Source organism: Chaetodon trifascialis, chromosome 4 (genome assembly GCF_039877785.1).
Source record: "Chaetodon trifascialis isolate fChaTrf1 chromosome 4, fChaTrf1.hap1, whole genome shotgun sequence".
Taxonomy (NCBI): Eukaryota; Metazoa; Chordata; class Actinopteri; order Chaetodontiformes; family Chaetodontidae; genus Chaetodon; species Chaetodon trifascialis.
In genome coordinates, this window is record NC_092059.1 from 3,801,852 (window position 1) to 3,825,200 (window position 23,349).

A 23,349-nucleotide genomic window follows, 5' to 3' on the forward strand; every position below is an offset into this window, starting at 1 on the left:
GTCTCACAACACTCAAAATATCTAAAAATCTAGATGATGCTCATGCAGGACAGTTTGAAACCTGACAGAAACCAGCAGCCCCCTCGCACAGGTACAGGTGTGTCCCATGTGTCGGTGCGCGGGGTGATGCTTAGTGTGACTGTGGATCAGATGAGAGAGGTTAAAAAGCCTGAATATGTGAGCTGCAGCCTGCTCTGCTGCAGTCTACGCCCCTCAAAACAAATGCTGCACGCGGAACAAGGAAGTCAGGCACCTGTTGCTGCTGCTGCCTTTCAACGCGACCTCGACATTTACTGGTGTGTAAAACCTTTATTTACTTTGTTGTTTTGAAATGTGCACCGAAAGTGATTTAGTGTCTCTGGGGGCAAATGAAGCGACACTTTCGGTCGTGAGTCTTGTTCCTCTGGAGGGGGAGACTGGGGTGTCAGAGCCTCCCCGCAGGGCTCAGAGTCAGGATGTGCCGAAAGAAGAAGTCTTTCTGTCACTTCACAAAAAGCTGCATTTTAAGTTTTGTTGATGTTTTCAGGTGTTGTGAAGGCCCGTCATGGCAGAAGCTGAGGAGAGCGGAGTGCCAGGTGAGGAGAAGCAGCCTCAGCTCAGCTCTCCATCCGGCGGCCCGGAGGACAAGCCGGCCGCCGCCCGCGCCGAGGACACGCAGGAGCGGCCAGCGGAGGGCGGAGCGGCCCCCTCCCCGCGGACCGCCGTGACTGTGGAGACATCACTGCTCCACTTCAAGCTCAGGAGGTTCTTCGTGTTGAGGGTAAAGACTTTCAGTTTTCCACAATTTAATGTGACATCGCGTCGTTTGGAGCCTCTTTTAAACTTGTAAAAGTGCTAGCTTAGCATACTTAAGCTAGCACTCAAGTTTAACTTGTAAATTTTACTTCAGTATTATAATTTTGACACTTCTGCTCCACCACATTTCAGAGGAAGTTCGTCTTACATTTAGTTGGCAGGTGTAGTTAATATATTTTTTAAATGTATATTATTTTTAAGAGGTAATCAAACATAAATGCTAGATTAGCATTTGGCGTGTTGTACCAGACTTAGCTTAATGCTATTTAGCATCATTTAAAGACGTGATTAGTTTACGAAACATAACACATTTGTATAGATTAAATCCAGTTGTATTACTGCACTAAAATCCTTCTTGTTGAACAATATAGACAACAAAACTGCCCCTCAGAAGGGTCATTCTGCTTAATGAGCACTTTAGTGTTAATACCTTAATATCTCTGGCTGATAATACACTCTGTCGTGGTACTTTTACTCATGTGAAGGATCTGAATACTTCCCCCATCACAGTGTAAAATGCTGAGTAATTCATCCTGATAACAATCAATTCATCTTTAGAGGCTGACATGTAAAATGAGGATGTGATGTGCCAGAGATCAGCTGATATATCGGCTGCGTATTTGTTGTACAATTAGTGATAATAAATTGCAGTACAGAAACTCTAAAGATATTATCAAGGTAACTTAATTTAATTGCCATTACACAGTTAGTCCAGAAGAAGGCGCTGACAGTTTGTCAGCATCAGTTTCAGATTATAAAACTGTCAGGATGAATCAGTATTCGAAGTATTATGGTGCATACACGGCGGATGTACTGCACAGGTGGAGGCACACGATAGCAGAACTCAAGCTCTTTGAGACCCAGCCTATTCATTTATGTCCTCTGTTGTGGACATTTGGTTTTGATCTATATCTTTTGACTCATTTGAGCTGCCCAACTAAGTCCTGGTGTGCTCAGTAGAGGACATCCTGGTCTTTTCCAATGATATCTCATGTGTTTGGGTGGGATGAGTATAGTATATCAAATATAGTTAAGATATAGTTTTTTTTTACTATGGTAATCCTATAGTTTCTTGTTCGTGAGCATGTCAGGAATCATAAAATTCAGTTCAGTTAAACTTTTTGTTAGGAAAAATAATAGAATTTTTTTTTTGTTTTCTTGTCAACCTTTTATGATTTCGTTGTGTTACGGTGAAATTGTACAGTGGACATGCTGTAAAATCTAAACTAAAAATATTCTTACAAAATTCTAAATTGTGAGTTGTTTTAGCTCCAAAGAGGCAGGAAATCACAAGAAAAATTAAACTGAAAGATACTTTTTTTCCTCGGTTCTCAGGAGGATATATTTAAATCCTGTGTTCTGCGTATCCACAGAGTGAAACGCTCCTGTGTTCTTAGTCATTCCTTTGGTTTGAATCCGCAGCGAGCGGCTTCCTGAACGTCACATGGACTCTCCTTCCGCTCGTCTCGTTCTGCCGGTCGACATGTGGGCGATGCCGTCGTAAATGACGTGTTTGGCGTGTTTCCAAAGACAAACCCAAGTGAAGTCGAACGATGTCGGCACGCAGTTTGACTCTAATCGTCCATTTTCTTCGTAACTAAGCTGCAAACCGTAATGCTGTCACAAACTGAACCGATGAAGTCGCACGCTGAACCGAACGTCCTGTACCAAACCGTTTGGGATGAATACACGAACCCTTACACGTCTGCTCAGTATGGACTCCTAATCTTTTGAAGTTCTCCAGCTTGACGTTGAAATAATAAAACACAAAGTACCAGGATAGGATTGTCTTAAAAATGACGCTGTGTGGAATCAGAAACGCTCATTTGGACGTGTCGTGTATTGTTTTCTGAAGCTTTCTCTTGTTTCTTCAAAACCCAGAGTTACTCAGCTTTACGCGGGAAGCTGCACACTCAGCTTTCTTCATTCGCAGTCATTTTCATGTGCCAAGGCTTCATGTTTTTGTTTATTGTAATTTGTTTGACACGCAGACACGCTGACATTTTGTTGGACGACCGGTCCCAGCTGCATATCTGCCTCAAAGATTACCCCTTAAGCTCTGCGTGCACACATTGTGATCGTCACAATGGAAAATTAGAAAGTGACACCCGTGCATTTGTGTCTCCTCAGCCTGGCACTCTGGATCAGGCCATCAAAGACGTCGAAGCTCTGGTGGATAAAGAAGTGGATGGCGGCGTTCGTGGCGTTTGGCTGATGGTGGAGTGAGTTCATGATGCCGTGTTCTGCTGCAAAGCGTCATGTTTGTGCTGTCGTGCCAGGTGAAAACCTTGTATAATTCCTGGTAACACTTAACCCCAACGCCCCCTTTTTACCATTTCTGAGCAATATAAGACACTAAATGCTTTATATTATACATTTTTATAATGTATTTATCTGTGAAGCGGCTGTAACTCAAGGTCCACTTACTAGCTTCCTCAGTTTTCAGCTGCATCCCATGACCTTCTTCAGCAGTTGTCATGGTAGCTTAGAAGTACATAAATAAATAAATACTACTTTAATTACCCAAATATAATTTATAGATATGCCATATAAATAATTCATATTTCATGTTCAGCATTCAGAGTATTTGCAAACTTCTAAAGTGGAGGTACAAGGTTTCCACCTGACAGTATTAATGCGACTGTAAATGCACAGAGAGTTTACAGTATCATGTGTTTCTCATTCATAATCCATCTTTAACATATGTACTGCAAATAAGCTGCTGCCCACAGGGCCAGAGGATGCTTGCCTTAAATTCTACATGTTTATCATTTTCTGCAGCACAGGCCTGTAATTAACCCAAATATAACGCTGTCATCAAGCCCCAAACTCCAAGAATTCAGTGCAGAGGTAGAGATCTAACTGCCTCGAACGCAGAGCGAAGTGAAGGGACTGCAGGACATTTACCTCGTGTGCTTTCACATGTCAGGTTGTATCACTCCCGAAAAGCTTTCAGGAAACATTTAAAAGGCTGGCTATGTGAGAATGAATAATACATCCCATTTATGCAGCTCTGTCCAGCACACGTTAACGTTTGTCCTACATTTGGCCTGCAGTTATCATCGCTGCAGAAGCCGCTGTAGGATTTCTTACAACAAAAAGAGTGCATTATGTGGTAATTCAGCGGCGCTGCTGCTGAATTTCCCCACGGGAGGCCGGTGGCTAATGTCAGGAAAGCACGAGATGTTCCTCAAATCTGGCTTTGCAGAGGATTGTCAGTAGCTTTAGAAAGAGTAAGATGATCTGGCTTCATCTGTTGTCACTGTTGTGACAGATCCTGTGTTGTTTTCATTATTTGTTTGTGATTTTAGGATTTATTTCTGTCTCGTTTCTGCATTTTCTGAGGTTGTGTTTATCACAAAGGGCCATTTCCACTGACAAACGGAGTAGGTGGTTTTATTTATGTATGTAAAATAAGACCAAAATAGTGTTTTGTCCAAATAGTGTCAAAATATGAACACAGTCATTTTCAGTAACATCCGATTATTGAGAACTGAAACTGAAGATATTTATTGAAAATGATGGATTTGAGGATCGTTGATTGAAAGATTAGGAAATACTCTTTTTCTGCTTAGATGAAAAGATTCATGCCACTTTAACATCTGTATGCTAAATATGAAGCTAGAGCCAACAGGCAGCTAGCTTAGCTTAGCATAAACGCTGCACAGGGAAGCAGCTACAGTGGCTCTGTCCTCAGGTGAGAATGGTGAAAAAAGAGGCGAGAAGGTAAGCTGAGAAAATCAGAAACGCTCTTATGTCTCTGTGCTAAATATGAAGCCACAGTAGAGCCAGTAGCCAGTTAGCTTCAGGAGAGCATGTCATGTTTAAATACTCTGTTTTTTGTGTGGATTAAGAGCTGAGATATAACATGTTAATTAGCAGGCTGTAGACGCGCCGCTAGCTGTTATTTTTCTTTTTCCTTTGGAGGGTAAAAAGCATTCTGCCGCCTCCTGCTTCCAGTCTTTATGCTAATCTCGGCTGATGGGCTGCTGTAACCTGTCGATCTTCTCTCGTAACTCTCAGCAAGAAAGTTAATAAGTGTGTTGCCCAAAATGCTAAACTATTCCCTCGTGTGCGGCCGAGTATCCCAGCATGTCCTGCAGAGATGCATCAGCTCAGGCCTCGGTTTCTTGCCGGCTGGAGCTGCGTTGTTGTGTCAAGCCGAGCGGCAGCAGCGTGTCAGACGCCCACAGTCTGATCCTGGATCTCTGTAACACCTCTGCACCGTCCACGACACCCGTGCCCACTCGAGGTTAACTCATTTCATTAGCACAGTCAAAGCTCTTCACCCACACCTTTCCCATGATGCCTTGGCTGTTCAGTGAACTGTCTTTTTTGGCCTCCGGCTGCCAGCAGCAATCAAGAGTGTTTCACTTGGAGTCGGTCACATGAACCCGGCTCAGTGGGCCGTGATGAAGAGAGCCACTCCAAGAGAATCCGTGCCACCATGAATTAGTTGTGTGCGCAGCGGTGAGGCAGAGTGTGTGTGAGATGATGCTTTTTGGGACTTAAATTAGTAAAACAAACATTTTGGAAGACACGTTGTGGAGGGAAAGCAGACTTCAGTTTACTGCTTTAAAGGTGTTTCTGTTAATTTGATTTTTCTTTTTTTTTTGTAAGGAAAAATGTAGGAACTTAGAAATGCTTGCATGCATATTGTATGATCTTTGCCAAGGGCGTTTTTGGAAATTGTCAGGCTTTACGGTACATAATTGAGCAGCTTTGCTATATGTGTTTTTTGTATTAAGTGACCTCCTGCAGAATGCTGACATCAGAAGTGTACTTCACACAAAAAGACTCAGACGCACATAGTTCTGATCACTCTCTGCAACCGTGCTTTCCAACGCAGGGGGCAGGACCCCCGCAAGGAGTCCTCGAGTCACCGCCGGTTGCCTGGAAACCGTTTCTGGCCAAGAAGAAATCCAGCGCATAACCTCCGTAAAAAGGCGAATTGTCCTTTTTTCATTTTGTGCAGATTAAATAAACAAGATGACTTGAGGTGCTGGCAGGCGGACATTTTTCCCGTTGGGCCGAGCTTTCTTTCCCCGGTTTCAAGCCTCTATTCTAGGATAAGATCCCCTCCACTGCCTCTGGTTATTTAGCGTACAGATGTGAGACTGGTATCAATCTATCATCTAACTGTCTGCAAGAAGGACGACAAGCACACATATTTCCCAAAAAGTTGAACTCGTCCTTTAATCATCTTGTGACCCTCAGGTTGTGAACCACTGATGATTGATAGGACGGGAAACCTGCATAAGTGATATTTGTCTCTGAGACTTTCCTTTAATCTTTGGTTGGACTGGTTATAACCTGTTAACATGTGCAACCAGTGGCAGTGGATCACAAGTCGGCAGCGCTTTGTTTAGGAGTCACAAGCTAGTGCTCTACAGTCTAAAGTTAGCATTGAAGACTGCACTCATTTGCCAGTTTATTAGGTACACCTATTTATTTTGTCCACCTCAGTTGCATCTGTGATGGTGTCTGTCAGTGTAACGCAGCAGAATCCAGCAGCACATTATGACCTTCATGAAAGGAGGATTTATTACAGAGCTCTTGTGTCAGACTGCGGTGGTTTTAACCAGGTGCACTGAGGTGTTTACCTGTGCTACTGCTTACACACTGATACAGACAAAGACATAAAGAGGTCAGATGTGTCACACATGTGGGACAGATGCTCTTGGTGTCTCTGTCTTTCCTGTCATCCTTTGCCTGCCTTCCCTCGTTGAATGTGCAGATAACATTGTTAAAAATAAAGCAGCCTTGGTCAATTCTGTTTCTGATTTTGAATTATGATCTTCCACTGTAGATCTAACGCACTCTCTTCTTCAGGGTGGATCACTGGAACAATGAAAAGGAGCGCCTCGTCCTCATCACGGACAACTCTCTCCTGGTCTTCAAGTACGACTTCGTCATGTTCAACTGCGAGCAGTTCCAGAGGATCCCCCTGAACTTCGTGGACCGCATCGCCCACGGAGCCTTCAGCTTCCCAAAGCGCTCCCTGCTTCAGTAAGTGCCCTTGTTAGCCATTGATCAGCCCTTCACCAGTAAACCTCCTGCCCATAAAACCTGCAGCTTTAACCTCACAAGGTTAATGTCTTGTTATTTGGCTCTGACACTGTAACTTAAACAGTCAACGATTTCAACAGTGAGTAGAACAAGACTGTGTTATAGAGGAAGCTCTGGATCTCTGGCTTCCTGTCAGTTTTCAGTCAGTCTACCTTAAAATTTTCTAGTGTTTAGTTAAAGAATATAAAAACTGCTTGGAGAAGTATAAACTTCAGCCTTAATTATCTGCTCTGTGCTCTCCACAAAAGCAAAATGTCCTTTTTGTGAAGGACGTCAATTTAAAGTAGTTTTCAGGGGCTCTATTCATCATGGCCTAATATCTTATTTGATTTATTAATTTATTATGGCTCTAGTGTTGTGTACGAGAAAACAAGGCCAGCACCCCAAATGGCAGAGTCACAATGCAGAGTTTATTAGGAAACAAAGTACAACTAAAAATCACCGGGAACGGGAAAAATCCAAAGTACAACACAAAACCTAAAGAACTCCAAAAGGGAGAGACTAGACTTACTTATGCTAGAAACGAAAACTCACCCTACACAAAACTGGCGGAAAAAGCCTCACAAACAGCACTGAACTAAAAGTAGACAAATTAACCAAAAAACTCCAAAAGGGAGAAAAAAGTCTTATGAATGCTTGTAACGAACTAAACGTGTAAACTCACGCTCTGCAAAACTAGCGGAGGAAAACACACAGTAATCAATGCACGTAGATAAATAGCAATAGGCACGAGAGCAAGAGACACGAGGGAATCACGGCTGGACTAGAGAATAGTCTGGCACAGAACCGAGAGCGCTTGGAGCATATGAAAGCCGGCTGATTGCCGATGCGCTGCAGGTGCGACTCGTGTGCCTCGCCCCCGTGCCGGCGGCTCCGCCTCTCCGCACCGAAATCAGCTGTGATGAAACGGAAAAAGAACAGATATTAATAACCAAACATAACGAAAACCCCGAGACCATGACATCTAGCCTCATAAGCAGGAACAGAATCATGATCATCTGAATCAGAATCTGCTTTTCTGGCCAAACATGTGCACATACAAGGGGTTTGACTCTGGTTTAAACATTGCACTCAATGCACTTACATTGGAAAAAAGGACGTATGGCTCAATGAGGACAAAAAAGACAACACAAACAAAAGACAGAACAATAAATTGAATAATGCAGCGGACAAACATTATAACACTCACATAATCACCCTTTATATATATATTCTTTATTTAACCAGGTTAACGTGATTGAGGTTAAAACCTGGCCGAGAGGGAAGCGTAAACATTACAACGATCAACACAAACAGCACAAATACAGCTGTCACACACTCAAAATGAGTGGACACAACGTCCAGTTAACATGCAAAACAAGGTCAGAGACAAAGAAATCACAGTTATGATGCATAAACGGGAAGAATTTTTGAAGGATTTGACTGAAAGTTAAGGAACGCTCACACTGACCGGCCTTTAAAATAGACGTAAATTACAGCTCACAGCTCTGAAAAGTCAGGTCCGTCTGTACGTTAATCCAGGGAGAAAGAGCAGCACAGTTTTTGGCCTGTTTCTGTTTTAACTCTGCAGTAACTGCAGAATATTGTGAGAGCAGCTAATACTGATTTCCTGAATGTGATGATCGGCTGATCTTCAAATGCTCCATTGAAAACAGCACAAAGACGATATTTAATGCTGAATTTGGGACAGCCAGTAATAAAACGTGAAGCACAAGAGTTTCAACATTGCACTCAATGCACTTGCATTGGAAAAAAGGACATACAGCTCAATGAGGACAAAAAAGACAACAAAAACAAAAGACAGAACAATAAGTTGAGTAATGCAGAACTATGAAATAAACAATATATACAAAGAATGGAGTGTACTGTACGCAGTACAGCAGTGATGCTGCTGAAATAAAACTACCTGATGTGACGTGGAATGTTTTTGGAAATATGACTCGTGATTTGCAGTCTGTAGAAGTGCATGATTCAGCTTTTTCCCATGATCTGTTGGTAAAAAAGCCGAAAAAATCGCAGTGAATCATCATGTTGAATCGCAGAAGCCCGATGCTTAAGAATCGCAAGCGTAAGATGAGCACATCCTCCCAGCTCTGTGGTTAAATATAAAGCTCTGACACGTGCATGATCGCATTTCTTACGAGTATATCATTGTTTAATGCCTCATTTTAAAGTAATATATGGAACAACACTTTCTAAAAGAAAGACAACATGCAGCCTTTGAAATGAATATTTGAGATTACAGGAGTGCGCGTGATTCACTGACAGATATCAGCAGTGAATTGAGATGTCAGCGAAGAGAGTGACGTGATGCTGGGGGCAGCATCGGGGGCGGGGGGGCGCATGCAGAGGATCGGTGCATTCAGGGACACTTGGAGCGGCAGAGAGACGGAGAGTTTTTCGGGGGTAAGGAGTGCAGAGCTGTCACTTGGAGCTGTTGCTTAACTGATTAGTGGCAAAATTAATGTAGTCCTTTCATCTAAACCTTTTAAAGACGGCTCAGGGGATACCAAACCAACTAAAACTAATTTGATGAATAAAACGTAATGTGCTGTGAAGAGCTTAGAGAGCGCTGCCTTTATTGGAGGCTTTATCTCTGCACATTACGTTGAATTATACATAAAACGCTCGTGAAAGCCACCCGGGAGTCCAACAGTAAAGAGACGGTTTCAAATAAGAAAGACTCGAGCCTCAAACGTTCCCTCTTTCTGTCTTCATCTTCACAGCTTCCCTCCTCTTTCTCCTCCTCTTCGTCTCTGGCTCTCCCTCAGGAAGTCTCTCCTTTTTTTTGGTCTAGGTCATTCTGTCTTATTTTTGGGAGAAACTGATCTACAGTAAAGTTCATGTATGTTTGAAAGTGAATCCTCCTGCTGCTGTAATAGTACACAAGACTTTGTTTCCACATGACAAAATCAGTGTGAGAGAAAAGTGCCAAAAGTCAGGCAGCGAAGATTATTTAGCTGCTGCATTAATCATACTGTTTTTGTTCAGTGATGCTTAATTTTGTTAATGTTAATGTTTAGCATCAGTATATAAAAATAAATGGTTTATAGCACACTATAATGTATTTATAGACAGATTTAAGATTTTATGCATTTGTAGCAGATTTTTTGGCCATTCAGGTTCGAATGAACACTCACATAATCACCCTTTATATATATATTCTTTATTTAACCAGGTTAAAGTGATTGAGGTTAAAATCTGGCCAAGAGGGAAGCGTAAACATTACAACGATCAACACAAACAGCACAAATACAGCTGTCACACACTCAAAATGAGTGAACACAACGTCCAGTTAACATGCAAAACAAGGTCAGAGACAAAGAAATCAGAGTTATGATGCATAAACGGGAAGAATTTTTGAAGGATTTGACTGAAAGTTAAGGAACGCTCACACTGACCGGCCTTTAAAATAGACGTAAATTACAGCTCACAGCTCTAAAATGTCAGGTCCGTCTGTACGTTAATCCAGGGAGAAAGAGCAGCACAGTTTTTGGCCTGTTTCTGTTTTAACTCTGCAGTAACTGCAGAATATTGTGAGAGAGCAGCTAATACTGATTTGTTCACGTGTGTGTGCACACAAATTGAACAGAATGTGATGACCGGCTGATCTTCAAATGCTCCATTGAAAACAGCACAAAGACGATATTTAATGCTGAATTTGGGACAGCCAGTAATAAAACATGAAGCACAAGAGTTTCCAAGTTAAGCTGATGACACGAAGCACCGTCAGCTCCGTTTGGACTCGTGTTTCTCACTCGCTCTCCTTTCAGCTCCGCTTTGGTCTCCACCAACTCCAACAACTGAGATCAGTGAGGCAGAAACAGGAAACGTCTCAGGCTGTAAAGACTAAATGACCATCAGTCACGCCTTTAACGTACAGTTAGTCATGTGATCATTTTAATACAAACATATCGATTGTACCTGCTCTATCAGGCAGACGTAGTTTTGATCTTCTCATCTAATTCTAAGCGAGAAATCGATGCATTTCCCAAAATGTCATACTATATTTTGTTAAGGAGTTAGCTGAGGCCCTGTGTGTGTGTGCGTGTGTGTGTGCGTGTGTGTGTGTGTGTGTGTGTGTGTGTGTGTGTGTGTGTGTGTGCGTGCGTGTGTGTGTGTGTGTGTGTGTGTGCATGAGTTTTACCTGAGAGGTAAAATCTCCTTAAGACTCAACAGGCTGCACTCAAGACAGAGATAATACAGAGAAAAGAAATCGAGGACGTCTTCGGTTTTGTTATATTAAAGCTCAGACAGTGATGAAATACCACAACAGGTAAATCTAACCGTGCTGATGTAAGAGGAAGGTCTCCATTTCACCATGAATACATCAGCATGAATCAGCTGCTTTTCAGCTGTCAGGGTAACGACTCCTGACCGTCACTGGAGGTATAATCGTGTGAGAAGTCAGGATATCTGCAGCTGTCGTCTGACCACTTGATGTCAGTGTGCACCCTCGGTAGAGGCGGTTCAGGGCAGGAGCACGCCACATCACATCTCTCCATCTGTGTGATGTGTTCGAGGATGACTCTGTAACCGCTGCTGTGAGTCACTGCTGCTCCAGAGTCGGTGTACCGCATGGCCTGCGACGAGTTCAGCACCTTCACAGTTACGTCAGGAGACGCTTTCCGGCCACGTTAAGGCCTTTAATGGCATTAAAGGTTGCACAAACGCTGCCGTGCACTTTCCCCTGTTTCTTCTGCTCTGGCAACACTGATGGAGGCATTGAACATATGAATGGCTTATCAGTCTTTTTTTGTTTTAAGATAAGACTTTATCGATCCCATTATGGGGGAGATTAAATTGTTTCAGCCAGCAACTTATTAAAAGATACAGAAGAGGATACAAGATGAAAAATAATGCACATTATGTACAGATTCTAAAAATACTGTTGCCAGTCTGGGTGATAAATACAGTGTTTGGACGATTGCACAGTTAAAATACCATGAAATCAGCCCACAGGCCACCACAATGATGCAGTCTTTGGACGTCACCGTGCTAACCTGTGCAGCTTGGCCTCCGTAGGATGTGAATGTTTTATGATAGAATCAATGGAATCAAACTTACTGAAATGAGACTGAAAGCACTTTCATGAACGTTTGACCCCTGAGTTCCCAGACCATCAGCGTCAGAACAAAGAGAATCAAACTCCCTCCGTGAGCGTCTTATTTGGCGTCGCTCCCCTCGTCTGTGCTCCATCAGCTTCCCCGAAACCTTGATGATGCCAGTAGAAAGTGTTGAGGGAGTGTCAGTATTTTTAGTCCTGATGATTTTGTTTTCATCGCACATTCTCCAGGTGCGCCCGGGAAGAAAAAACACAGTATATTCTGCATCTGTTGGGAAAGATATGTTTTAAGTGCCTTCTTTCCAAACTGTCTAGACAAACTAATTACCCAGCACATCATCTATTTTTTTTATTCCTGTCTGAAAGAGTTGGGTGTGGAGGTTTGAAGAGGCCCCACTAGAGGTTGCTTTAGAAACTGTTGTAGGAAATATATATATTTATGAAGGTTGGAAATAATCCCAGCACTGCAGTCCTCTGTTCCATCTGATCGGATGTTGTTTTTTCTGAGCAAGGCTTCAGAGGGAATGATGCCTTATTTAGCCTCCACCTTCAACTACTTAAAACTGTTTTATTAACTAGAATTTCCTCCTCGCGTTGCCAGTTCTGCTGACACAAGAGAGCTTATTACTGATTTTTTTTCTACTTGTTTTAATACGCAGATCAAGAGCGTGTAAAATCTGTCGTCCCTGCGTTAGTTCTTCTGAGATCTGAGATCATCCTCATTCTGCAGGCGTCCCGACCACACCTATACACACCGAGGCAGCGCGCACATTCAGACAGCAGAGGGCAGTCTGCGCACAGCAGCTATCTGGGACAATGTCAGCATTTTGTACTGTGGGACGCCTCGTCAGATGATCATTAAGGCAGAGCCACGTCTGTGTCTGAGGTTAGAAGCAGGCAAGGTAAATGCTGAAATTTGTGCTTAGCAAGTTCTTCCCTTTGCGGTTAAGAAGGATGTGCGCGCACACACACACACACACACACACACACACACACACACACACACACACACACACACACACACACCTCCAGCTCTCTCTGAACGAGGGTTGACACTCCTGTTTTCACTCTGTGACAAACTGCAAACTGATGACTTCAGTCGCAATAGAAAGAGGAGAGAAGTCAGTGAGGCTGAGGAGTATTCATGATGCTACGTCTTAATCCATGTTGCAGGTTATACAAACATGGTCCCCTCTCATTTTAATTACTGCGTAATTACTGATGTCACTATGACATCATCAGGGTTATCTTTTCAACCTTTCCAGAGCCTCAGAGACGTCTCGTATATCTGTTTGTAGTAGTACTCCTCGTGATTAAGTAAACTGAACTTCATCTGTAACATCAGCAGAATGCCCCTTTAAACTGTCGTCCAGGTGATAAACTGCAGTTTTGAAGCATTTACGTGTAATGAAAAATAAAGCAGTATTTCCTGGAAGTACCCACAGCTGTCGAACATGCAGGCGAGGAGAGGCGTCTTTCTACTGCGTCAACCAAAGAGCAGTTTCATTTCTGCATCCCTGTCTGTGGACACGGGATGTTTGAAGTCAATACTGATATCGATATTTGTTTTTTTTTTAATCCAGCTATGATGATGATGAAGATGATAATTATTTCTGGCCTTGTAAAACAAACAGTCATCATGCAGATCCTCAGATCTACTGAGCGGCACATTTTCCAGTTGAATGCTTGTCGGAGCTTTCTGTTTCTAAATGACCTCAAACCTGTTCTGGGTTTTCTTCTCATGCTCATCAGCTGACATGAACAGAAACACGGACATATTTGTTTTTCTGTCTTCTTTGACTTTCTTTGCGTTCGGATGCGCAGACAAACTGAACGTTATTATTTTTATGTTTCACTTTCAACTCGCTCTTTGTTTTTTATGTGTAATTTGTCACGCTGGGTGTAATGGTGGTGTTGTAAATGTTTTTTTAACGGAGTGTAAACATTGGTTGATTGTAATGTATAATTTAATATGGAAGAGTAGTTGTTGCCATAATAACAACTGATTTGGTTTGATATAAACAACAAACCCCAATGCTTAGTGGGGTTTATTGCAACAGTTGATCAGACCTCCGAGGCAAACTGACACCAGGCACTGGCACTGCACACAACTCTAAAACATGAACAACTTTATGTTTGTTTTCTTAAAGCTGCAAAAAAAAAAAGTTGTACTGCTGAGGATGAAATTTCACTCTTGCTGCTTCTTTGATTGACTGATTCCCAGCAATCATGACCTCAGCTGCACTTTCATAAACTAAGACGTCCGCACAAACTGTCAAAGACTACAGACTTGAAAGTAAAAAAACCATCACAGTTGCCTCCTTTATATAAGTACAACAGTCTGTTGGCGGGTGTTGTGTTCTACCTGTAACATGAGTCTTATTTGAACACCAAGCAGAATGAAAAAACACTCAAATCCCCAGAAACAAAAGCTCAGATCAGGAGCCGAGTCTGCTCACAGGCTGCTCTCAGGGTGCGCAGCACAACCCGATAAACACCAATAGACGCGTAATGTTTTGGGCATGCTGCTCTAAATTCATGCACCTTGGGAGCAGCTTTCAACTTGTGGACTCTGCGTTTCAAGGTGGAAAAATCTGCCAACAGCCTGCAGCTATGATATCACAGCTTTTGCGTCATGACATCTACAGTAACATCGCTGTGTGTTTTAGGCTTCGCGCTGCATGAGCAGCTTCCTCCTCAATAATGTGAATATCTTTTCGAGGGAAATAGCATAAAACAGGCGAACTCGATTCTTTGTCTTTTCCTTTGTTTTTCTGGTTGTCCACCCGTTTCCTCTCCTTTTAGTCCTTTCGGTTGCTGAGTGAAACCTCGATGGATGGATACATGTATGGATGGCTGACAAACCTGCAGGCTCTGTTGAGCAATCAGACCAGATTTGTTTGTTCGCTCTGAGACAATGTGGGACACTTGCCATGACAACTGGAGCTGGGCTTGATATTTATCTTGTGTGTTGACTTACGAGTATGAAGCGCTCGAAAGCCCAGAGAGGAATTTTTCGTCACTTGCCCTTAAGCTCAAAATACAGTGTTTCTCTCATGCATGTGTGCGTTTTGTGCAAACACTGTGGATTAAGTGCAACTCCACCGTGAAGGTCAGTAGAGGGTGGGGTCCCTCGGCTTGGCCTCTGTCTTTTGGACATTTCTTTTGACGCCTTGAGAAACTTGTGAATGTCAAAGGTTCAGCCTGCTTTCACCGTTTCTGTATTTTGTGACTGCACCGAAGCAGCAGTGAAAGTCCAAACCCGAGCTCTGCCACATAAACACAGTGAAGACTTCCAAGGCCTCTGGCTGGAAAGCCCAGCCCTGCTCTGCCTGTTTGGGCTGGTCCCTCTCCCAGTGATAGCTTACCTGTGGAATTTGCCAAAGCTTTTTTATATCCCCATTTATACTAGGGCAATCGTTGTGTGCTCTTACAAAGGGCAATGTGTACAGATGTTAACCCACCATCCTTACTCGCTTTTTCTGAAATATAATCAGCCTTTTAGCCTGGGCTTTGCTTTTGTACCGGGCTTTTTTTCTGTCCTCCCCCTTTTCTCTCTGCACAGCGTTGCCTGTGGAGGAGGCACACAATGTTCAGCAGCAGCATTGTCATTTTGAAAGTACTTGTGTAAACAGGGCTGGATGATTGCATTATGATGCAGCCCCTCCCTGGGACCGTGACATATCAACAGCTACGCCGCTATTGTTTAGCCTCAGGTGTTTAATTCTGTTTGGCAGGAAGTGCTCTTGCACAAGATGTGTGGTGAAATGAGCACATCAGTGTGACAGGTCATTAAGGAAATCAGAACACTGTTGGGAAATCGCCTGCATCCTGATTTATTTACCTCCTTTTTTACCTTATTATGCAAACCAGTGCCTACATTATAGATAAAACTGTTTCCACAGAATCCGACTTACACAACCATCAGAGGTTCCAGCTGCTGACAGAATCAGAAAAACTCCAAAACGGGTTGTTTGATTGCCATAACAAGCTACACTTTATGAGCACTGTTTGCACAATTTATATGTGTTAAATTGTTTTGCAAGTTGCCTCTTGAAAGCTGTCTACAATGTCTACACACAGTATTGAGCACTAAATAAACCCAAGTGTTTGCACATCCACACATCAAGTGCAGAGGTGACAACGGCAGCAAGGACTGATGTGCGGGTTTGGTGTCAAAACTACAAAAATACTTTATTCTCTGGGTTAAAAGCATGCAGCTGACGAATGACTCGCGAAGCATAACAGAGCAGAAATGTTTCAACAAAGCGCAGTTCCTAAACAAACACTGAAATCTTGACAGGCATCGCTGACGCTGAATCATTTGTCTTTTTAGCAGCTAATTCGTCAGCGTCTTCTAATAAAAGGAGAAAACACCATTTGTCCAATGAAAAAAACGAAGAACTACATCAAATATGGACGAATTCGATCCCTCGTGTTGTCAGAATTTAAATTCAGTCACTGATTTTATGTTTTACCAAACAGTTCTGCCTGACTTCTTCTCTGTTTTGTAGGACAATTAAACTGCTGTAACAGTATTGTTTGTGTTGTTCTACTCTGAGTGTAATTATGTCGGACTGAGAAGTCAAACCTGTCATGGCAGGTTTTTCTAGCTTCTGTTTTGAATTGGGGTTTATCCACGAGTTGTTTACCTGCTTAGTTAAACAGGTGTTGATCAGCCAGCTACAAAGGCAGAGGGATGGTGATGTAGCTCAAAATGCCTGAACTCCTTCATGAAAGGATTCCAGCTGCAGTTTTCTTTGAATCATCCCGAATTCACAAAGATTTGTCAGGCCAGAGTGTTTAATCCAAATATTCTTTTCAGGATTTTTAAAGAAAGTCCCTGACCGAAAAAAACATTTCACAAACCGTCATTATACAGTGAATTTTATCTCCAGCACATCCAACAAACCTTCATTTGGTGAGCGGTAGCCACAATACCAGGAATACCAAGCTGAAAAATGTCTTTCACAGAAGCCAAAGTGACTGACGCAAAGCCAGTTTACTGCTTCCTAACAGAGCAACCGCTAACGGATGCAGCGCGATCAATTGTCTGGATATATTACGAGCGACGTTGCAGCGTGAGGTTTGGTGGCGCTAGCGAATTGTCCCTCAATAAGTCATGTTAAGCTAACGTTTGCTGAAGGTATTTCCCTTTGTTGGCCATGTTTCTATATCGTAGGACAGTTTACTACTTGTAAGTCCAAAGAGTTACTCGATTTCCTTCCAAACCTCGTCCTTTCGAGGACATCCTGTAAAAAGGTTCCCGTGGATCATCTAAATGTGTCGCGTCTCAATCTCGTAAATTAGTCTTGTGTCGTCCAAGTCTCGTGTCGTCCAAGGACACGAGAAGAGTTGATTTTGATCTATTTTGTCCCAGTGGGCCAAAGTTCACAAAAGTAGAAAAGTAGAACCGAGATTAGCAACATTTCAAACAAGCGACACGTCGTTTAGCCGTCGTTTAGCCTGTTCGCTAACACAGGTTAGCAGGTCAGGACGTCCTCGCTGGGAAAACTGAATCAATCTGATGATCGCTCGGTTGCATCGCTTCCAGTTAGGAAGCGGTCTTAGGGAGTACTACTGCCTTAAAAAGTTGGATAAAGCCGTCTGGGCCTCCAGAGGGAACTGTATGAAGTCTGATAAATTGCCTTAAGTGATGTCACTCGAGTCAGCATCAGCTGGGTCTGAGGATTGAGAATGAAAACAGTCTGAAGTGTGCAGTTAGAAAAAAGTGATCTTACCCAACCACGCCTCATTTCTGTGTGAGGCTAGCGGTTTGAGGCTACATTAGCCAAACCTCTGACTGAACTTTTGCATTGTGGGAAATGTAGGCACAAGGAAGAAGAGAGTGCGGAATAAAAACATTGGATATCTCTGGTGTCTGTTGTACTGCCTGCTGCGAGTCCAAAAACGTGATGTGAGTACAGCGCGAACTTGGTGGATCTTTAACACTTAAAACAGCTCAGAACTGAGGAGCTGGAGTCAGAAATGTTTGGCGTTTTTGCCTGAGAAATATCGTAAATAATTAAAGGATTATGAAAATGGTGGTACATGAGTGACTGAAAGAGACAAGTTCTTGCATGGTTCACATCATGAAGTCTGTAGGTATTAATATGTGAACTTGGGTTACATCGACGGCTTCTTCCTTAAACTTCTGCAGCTCTGTTTTCTGTGATGCTTTTCAGTTCAGCTTCAAAAGCCTCAAAAGAGACGCAGAGGAAGGTCTCATGCTCTCTCTGTGACCCTCTCCCTTTTGAACAGCAGCAGAGACACTGAATCCCCCCACCCCGATATTAACTCTCAGATGTTTGAGAGCCCCAGATCACATATGATGGACACGCCGTAAACAGAGAGTTGTGAGTGTCTTCACAGCATGTAGATCAACACCGGTGTCATTTCCAAGATGGGATCTGTGTTCGGAGGTCTGTTTGCTCTCAGTCCTCTGAGGTTTCATTAGGCTGAGGAAAGATGTGACTCCAGGGCAGTTTCATTAAAAGCTATGGTATTTACTTTAAAACGAGGAAAGAGACAATGACGAACACGCTGTAGATTACCTCTAAGCCCGCTAAACATGAGATTGCCCTTACATCAAATATTTGCCCTGAGGACAGATTAGTGCCATTTTTTCATGTCAGAAGGCAGCTATACGTTTTTATTTGTGCACACGATTACTGTAAAGTACTTAAAGGCAGGGAGCAGGAGGAAGAAAGGTTTTGGCTGTCAGGCTGGCTGGCACACTGCGCTGTAGGGTTTTAGTCTTCCTTTCATGGCTTTTTTTTGGCTCTTTACGCAAATGAGTTTGCAAAAGTCATCGCCATAGATCATCTGCAATACTTAACAATGCAGAATCCAAAGGGCAAAGGCTGCATCTATAAACTGTTCTTTCTGCTTTTTGTCCTTTTGAACAACTAAAAGAAAGCAGTCTTAAAGATTAAGTGTCTCTCTGTTTTGATATCCATTAATATGGAAATAGAAATTAATTTACAATTCAAGACTGATAAATATCTAAATTAAAGTTAGCTTAGCCACACCAAAACGCCTGATTTCCACTGCTACTCTGCTAAGCTAGGCTAGTTCAGATGGTCTTTTGTTCTCCCATTGTTAATCAGTTTAGCTACTGTCTCATTGAGTTATGTGATGACAAACTGAATTGTCAGCTCATTAAAAATGTATGAGCCAGAAACTGCACCGTCGTGGTTTTGTGTTTTAGCATTAGCGTTAGAATCTCTTTGGATAGAAGCCAGAGGTGAAACAATGCCAGGTACTTGTCACTTATAACTGACAGCCTGTAAGCTGTTGCCGTTCTGAACGTGGCCAGAGGCAGATAAAGTTTTCCTGTTGGGTGTTTTGTGTACTTCTCACTGGAAAACAAATGCAGACCTTTCCTGCACAGAGCAGCGAGTAATGTTATTGATCTGGTGACAACATGAACTGTGGAATCTGAAGTTTAGTCACATGATGCAGTCAAATGTGTCCCTTTCAGGTCGAGACAGTCCGTCACTCATGTCCTTCTGTCTCTCCGTGTGTTAGGAGGGAGGGGGAGGGGGTGCGGGTCTACTGGGACCGGCTGAGAGAGCCCTCCTTTACCTCCAAGTGGAACCCCTTCGCCACTGACTTCCCCTACATCACCTTCACCAGCCACCCCGTGAGGACCATCAGCGACTCATTCGCCGCTCTCTGCGATGTAAGTGGATCGATCAATGATAACAGAAGGGCGTTTTAAAGGGTCAGTTCACCCAGATTAAATTATGGGGGGCTCAGGGGGAAGAGGGAGTGTGTGTGTGAGTGGTTAGTGCTTGCAATGAGCCATTGTACGAATGTGTGAGTGAATGAGTGACTGTGATTTTTGTGTTGTAAAGGGGCTTTGGGTGTTCGTCAGTCCACAAAAAGACATTTTCTCACTGGTCTCTGCTGGTGTGGAGACATGTCTGAGGCGTGTCCCACAACCCCAAACAGCAACGTTTCTCTCCGGGGACAACATGGTGACTGTCAGCAGCTAGTAAACTATGAACATCCGCAGGAGAAAGTTTGTGATCGGCGTTTTTTATTTGTCAGGATGTGTCGAAATGTTGAAATATTTGATTTGAGTAAATTTCATTTTGTGACTAATCCAGGCGGAGGTGTGTCCTCTGAGAGTCATGGAGACGCTTAACTATTAAAAAACAAGAGTGTGGTGAGATTCATCGCGTGGTCAGATGAGTCATCACGCAGGAAGAACTTACTGGAATTATCATCCATGTGTGATCTGTCATCTCCAGCAGAGCCGCTCATAACAGACACACAGCCATCAGATCAGAAACACTCCAACTGCATCTGTTTAGGTTTAGGTTCAGACTCTTCCTGCCGACAGTTTTGTGTTTCACAACCAAAACAAAGAAAATGTGACGTGTTTGCAGAACGTATACAGGAATTTCAACACAACCGAGATGTTCGCGAGCAATTACAGCCGACGACTCAGCCTGAGGAAGACAATGGAGCAATCTATGTGATGAAGTTTCTACAGTGTCACACACGTTTTGCAATGTTTCAGATGTGTCACGCAGTACATTCTGTCTCTGCGATCACACAGAGAAAAGGCGCATTTATACGCACTTCAGTGAGTGAACGCAGACGTCGTCCGGCCACCTGGAAGATCGTTTACTAAGAATGCAATGTAACCAGGTACACTGTGCAGGATTTTCCTTAAGGGCTCATAGAAAGCTCATCCATCTCAATCAGCCCTGCCTGCACTTATTGTGCTGTGTTTTGGACATTTCTGGGCTGCAGCCTTTGGGCAGGGGGTGTGCAGCTCCCAGCCAATAACAGCACACAGGTGAGGTCACAGGTGAGGTCGCGACTCTCTAAAAAGTCCGCACCGTAGCATCCGAGAGGAAGCTACGAAAATGCCGCACACAGCTCATGCAAATAAAGCAGACAAAGCTTGTTCCAGTGAATCTGGGATTGAATTTCAGTGCTGAAAGAGAGGATGAGGATGAGGATGAAGAGCGGCGTGGAGGTGGACAGGTAGGTGTCAGCGGTTAGCTCGGTTAGCTTGTTTGAGTTCAACAAATGTGACGTAATAGCTTGCAGTGTGTGTTGAAGCATGTTGAACCAGGGAGGAGCGGCCAAATTTGAATGTTGTGTTTAGAAACAGTCATCAGTGACTCCTGCGAAGCAAAGCTTTGATTCTGAAGTGAAGCTGTGAAGTGAGCCTTATTGGACAAGAATGTCCTCGCTGTCGACAGTCCGGTGATTACAGCAGGTGGGTGATTCTGGTTTGACCCCTGACCTCAGCTACCGTTACGCTGTGAGTCATGGTCAGGATCAGGAATCAGGTGACTGTACAGACAGTAACAGCCAATCAAAATGCTGTGTGGTCCAGAGAAACGCTCCTGTGTGAAACAAAGAGGTCTGCCAGTGGGGAAAGCACAGATGATAAGATTTCTAGGAACTAGCATAAAAAGTAAACACGACCTGATCGCTCATAAACACACGTGATGAAAGCCGCCGTCTGGAATCTTCTGCAGTTTGATGTGGAAGAGTCAAATCTGCTCTAATTTGTGGTGAATGTGTGCTCTCCCTGCTGACTGTTGATGTTTCAGAGGCATTTTAAAGCTTGATGCGTTGCTTTCATTGAGTTATTGCCTCAGATTTCTCTTTGCCTCAAATTTCTCTTTATGGCTTTAGGGTGCTCTTAAAATGTTTTACAGTGCGATTAGGTTGCTCCATATTTTTCTATAACTCGTGTTGCTGCTGCCTATCTTGGCCACGACGCTCTCAATTAAATTACTGTTTAATTTCTCAATTGCTAACAAGCTCCAACCTCTGAAACAAGGTGGTCTGACTCCTGAAGTGAAACTGCATCTTACTGAAAATTCAGTTTGAACCATTTTGGATCCCACATAGAGTTGCATACAGTAAGATCACAGAAACCGAACCGAGTGACGTCAGGATCATTAGATCTGTGAGAGCAGCTTTAAGATAAGATAACACTTTATTAATCCCCCATTTTGGAAATTTGGGTGTTACAGGCAGCAGCAACAGTATCAGGAAGGAATAAAATCTAAAATAGAAAATAAAAATCAGCTTCAGAAAACTCACGATCAAGATGGAGGTTAGCATGAAGCTAACACGGCTACTATGATAAGCAGCTAGCAACCTTAAAGTAGTTTGACTCAGTTTCAAAAAGTCAAAGATGTGTGAGGAGGAGGTTCTCATGTGTTTCTGGTCCTCCCTCTTGTCCACAGATCCACATCTTTCGTGAGCAGCTGAAGGACGCGGCGCAGAAACTCCACGCCACGAAGCCGGTTCCCGGGAAGGCCAACGGCGTCCTGGTCCTGAATCAGAACCTCCAAATCGAGGCTTACATGGGCCTCATGTCCTTCCTCGGGAACCAGAACAAACTGGGATACAGCATGGCTCGAGGAAACATTGGCTTCTAGCTCCTCTGCCTTTTTAATAGTCTCGCTGTCGTTCAAATGGCGTGCTGTTATTTACACGGCACGTCGTAAGTTTGTTTACACAGAGTTCATTCAAGTTCTACAATTGACCAAAGGTTTTTCCACATTCAGGTTTGTCGCATTGACGCCTGGATTGTCAGGAAGCTCTGCACGAGGTTTAAACAACTGTGTGTTCTCCCCTGCTGCTTGTTACCAGCGTGTGGCGTCTGAGCGCTCAGAAATATCCACATTTCAACACCGCTCTTCACCGGATGACGGATCCCCCGCTGCTCTCAAGGAGCTTTGTATTTGCTCCTCAGTGATATGGTAATTCAACTCTTTCGCAATGGGACTCCTTTCTTCCTCCCCCGGTGTCTCTGTTAAAAGCTCATTCCCATGGCATCCTGCCCCTTAGAGATTCACTGGAGCATGGGGGCACATTTATCAGTTTAGTTTTATCATCCGTTGTGTATTTTTACAGTGCGTACAGTGTCGGAATTTCCCCTTGATTTGTGTGTTTGCTGTGTGTCGCTCTGCCGTGTTTTGGTATCGTGTTCGTCTTGTAAGCCTGTCACACACAGAAAATACATATATTTTGTTCTCTTTGGCTTTTTAGTGGTAAGATATGCAGATTTTTCTCGCAGATTCCTGATCACTGTTTCTGCTCACTGCCGGCCGTGTGTGTAATAATTAAGAACTCATGTTTGCAGTGCTGCATCGTGCAATACAACTATAAGTTGATATTATCACACAGTTAAAGTGATCGCAAGTGATTTTAGTCCAGGTTGATTAGTGCCAGTGGTTGCTGTTGGTGTGAGCGAGTGTGGTTCAGTACTACAGGAAACGCTCAGTGAGCGCGTTCACATGCACACGAGTTTCCTGGTTATATTTTGGTTACAGCTTTTCCCGCTTTCAGAAACTTAGATATGCTACCAGGAGTACCCTGATAGAAACCAGGATACTGTGGCGTGTAAACACCTTATCCAGGTTTCTGAACCATCT

General features: G+C 43.3%; 1 protein-coding gene across 1 annotated transcript; it reads left to right on the forward strand.

The window, feature by feature from the left end:
- tprg1 (tumor protein p63 regulated 1) lies at positions 1 to 23,066 on the forward strand. Its single transcript, XM_070961265.1, has 6 exons — positions 1 to 296; positions 527 to 760; positions 2,926 to 3,017; positions 6,628 to 6,804; positions 19,460 to 19,613; positions 22,156 to 23,066. Exons 2-6 carry the CDS (start codon positions 545 to 547, stop codon positions 22,348 to 22,350), a joined length of 834 nt encoding a protein of 277 aa, XP_070817366.1. The 5' UTR covers positions 1 to 296; positions 527 to 544; the 3' UTR covers positions 22,351 to 23,066.
- Positions 23,067 to 23,349: the final 283 nt, after the last annotated feature.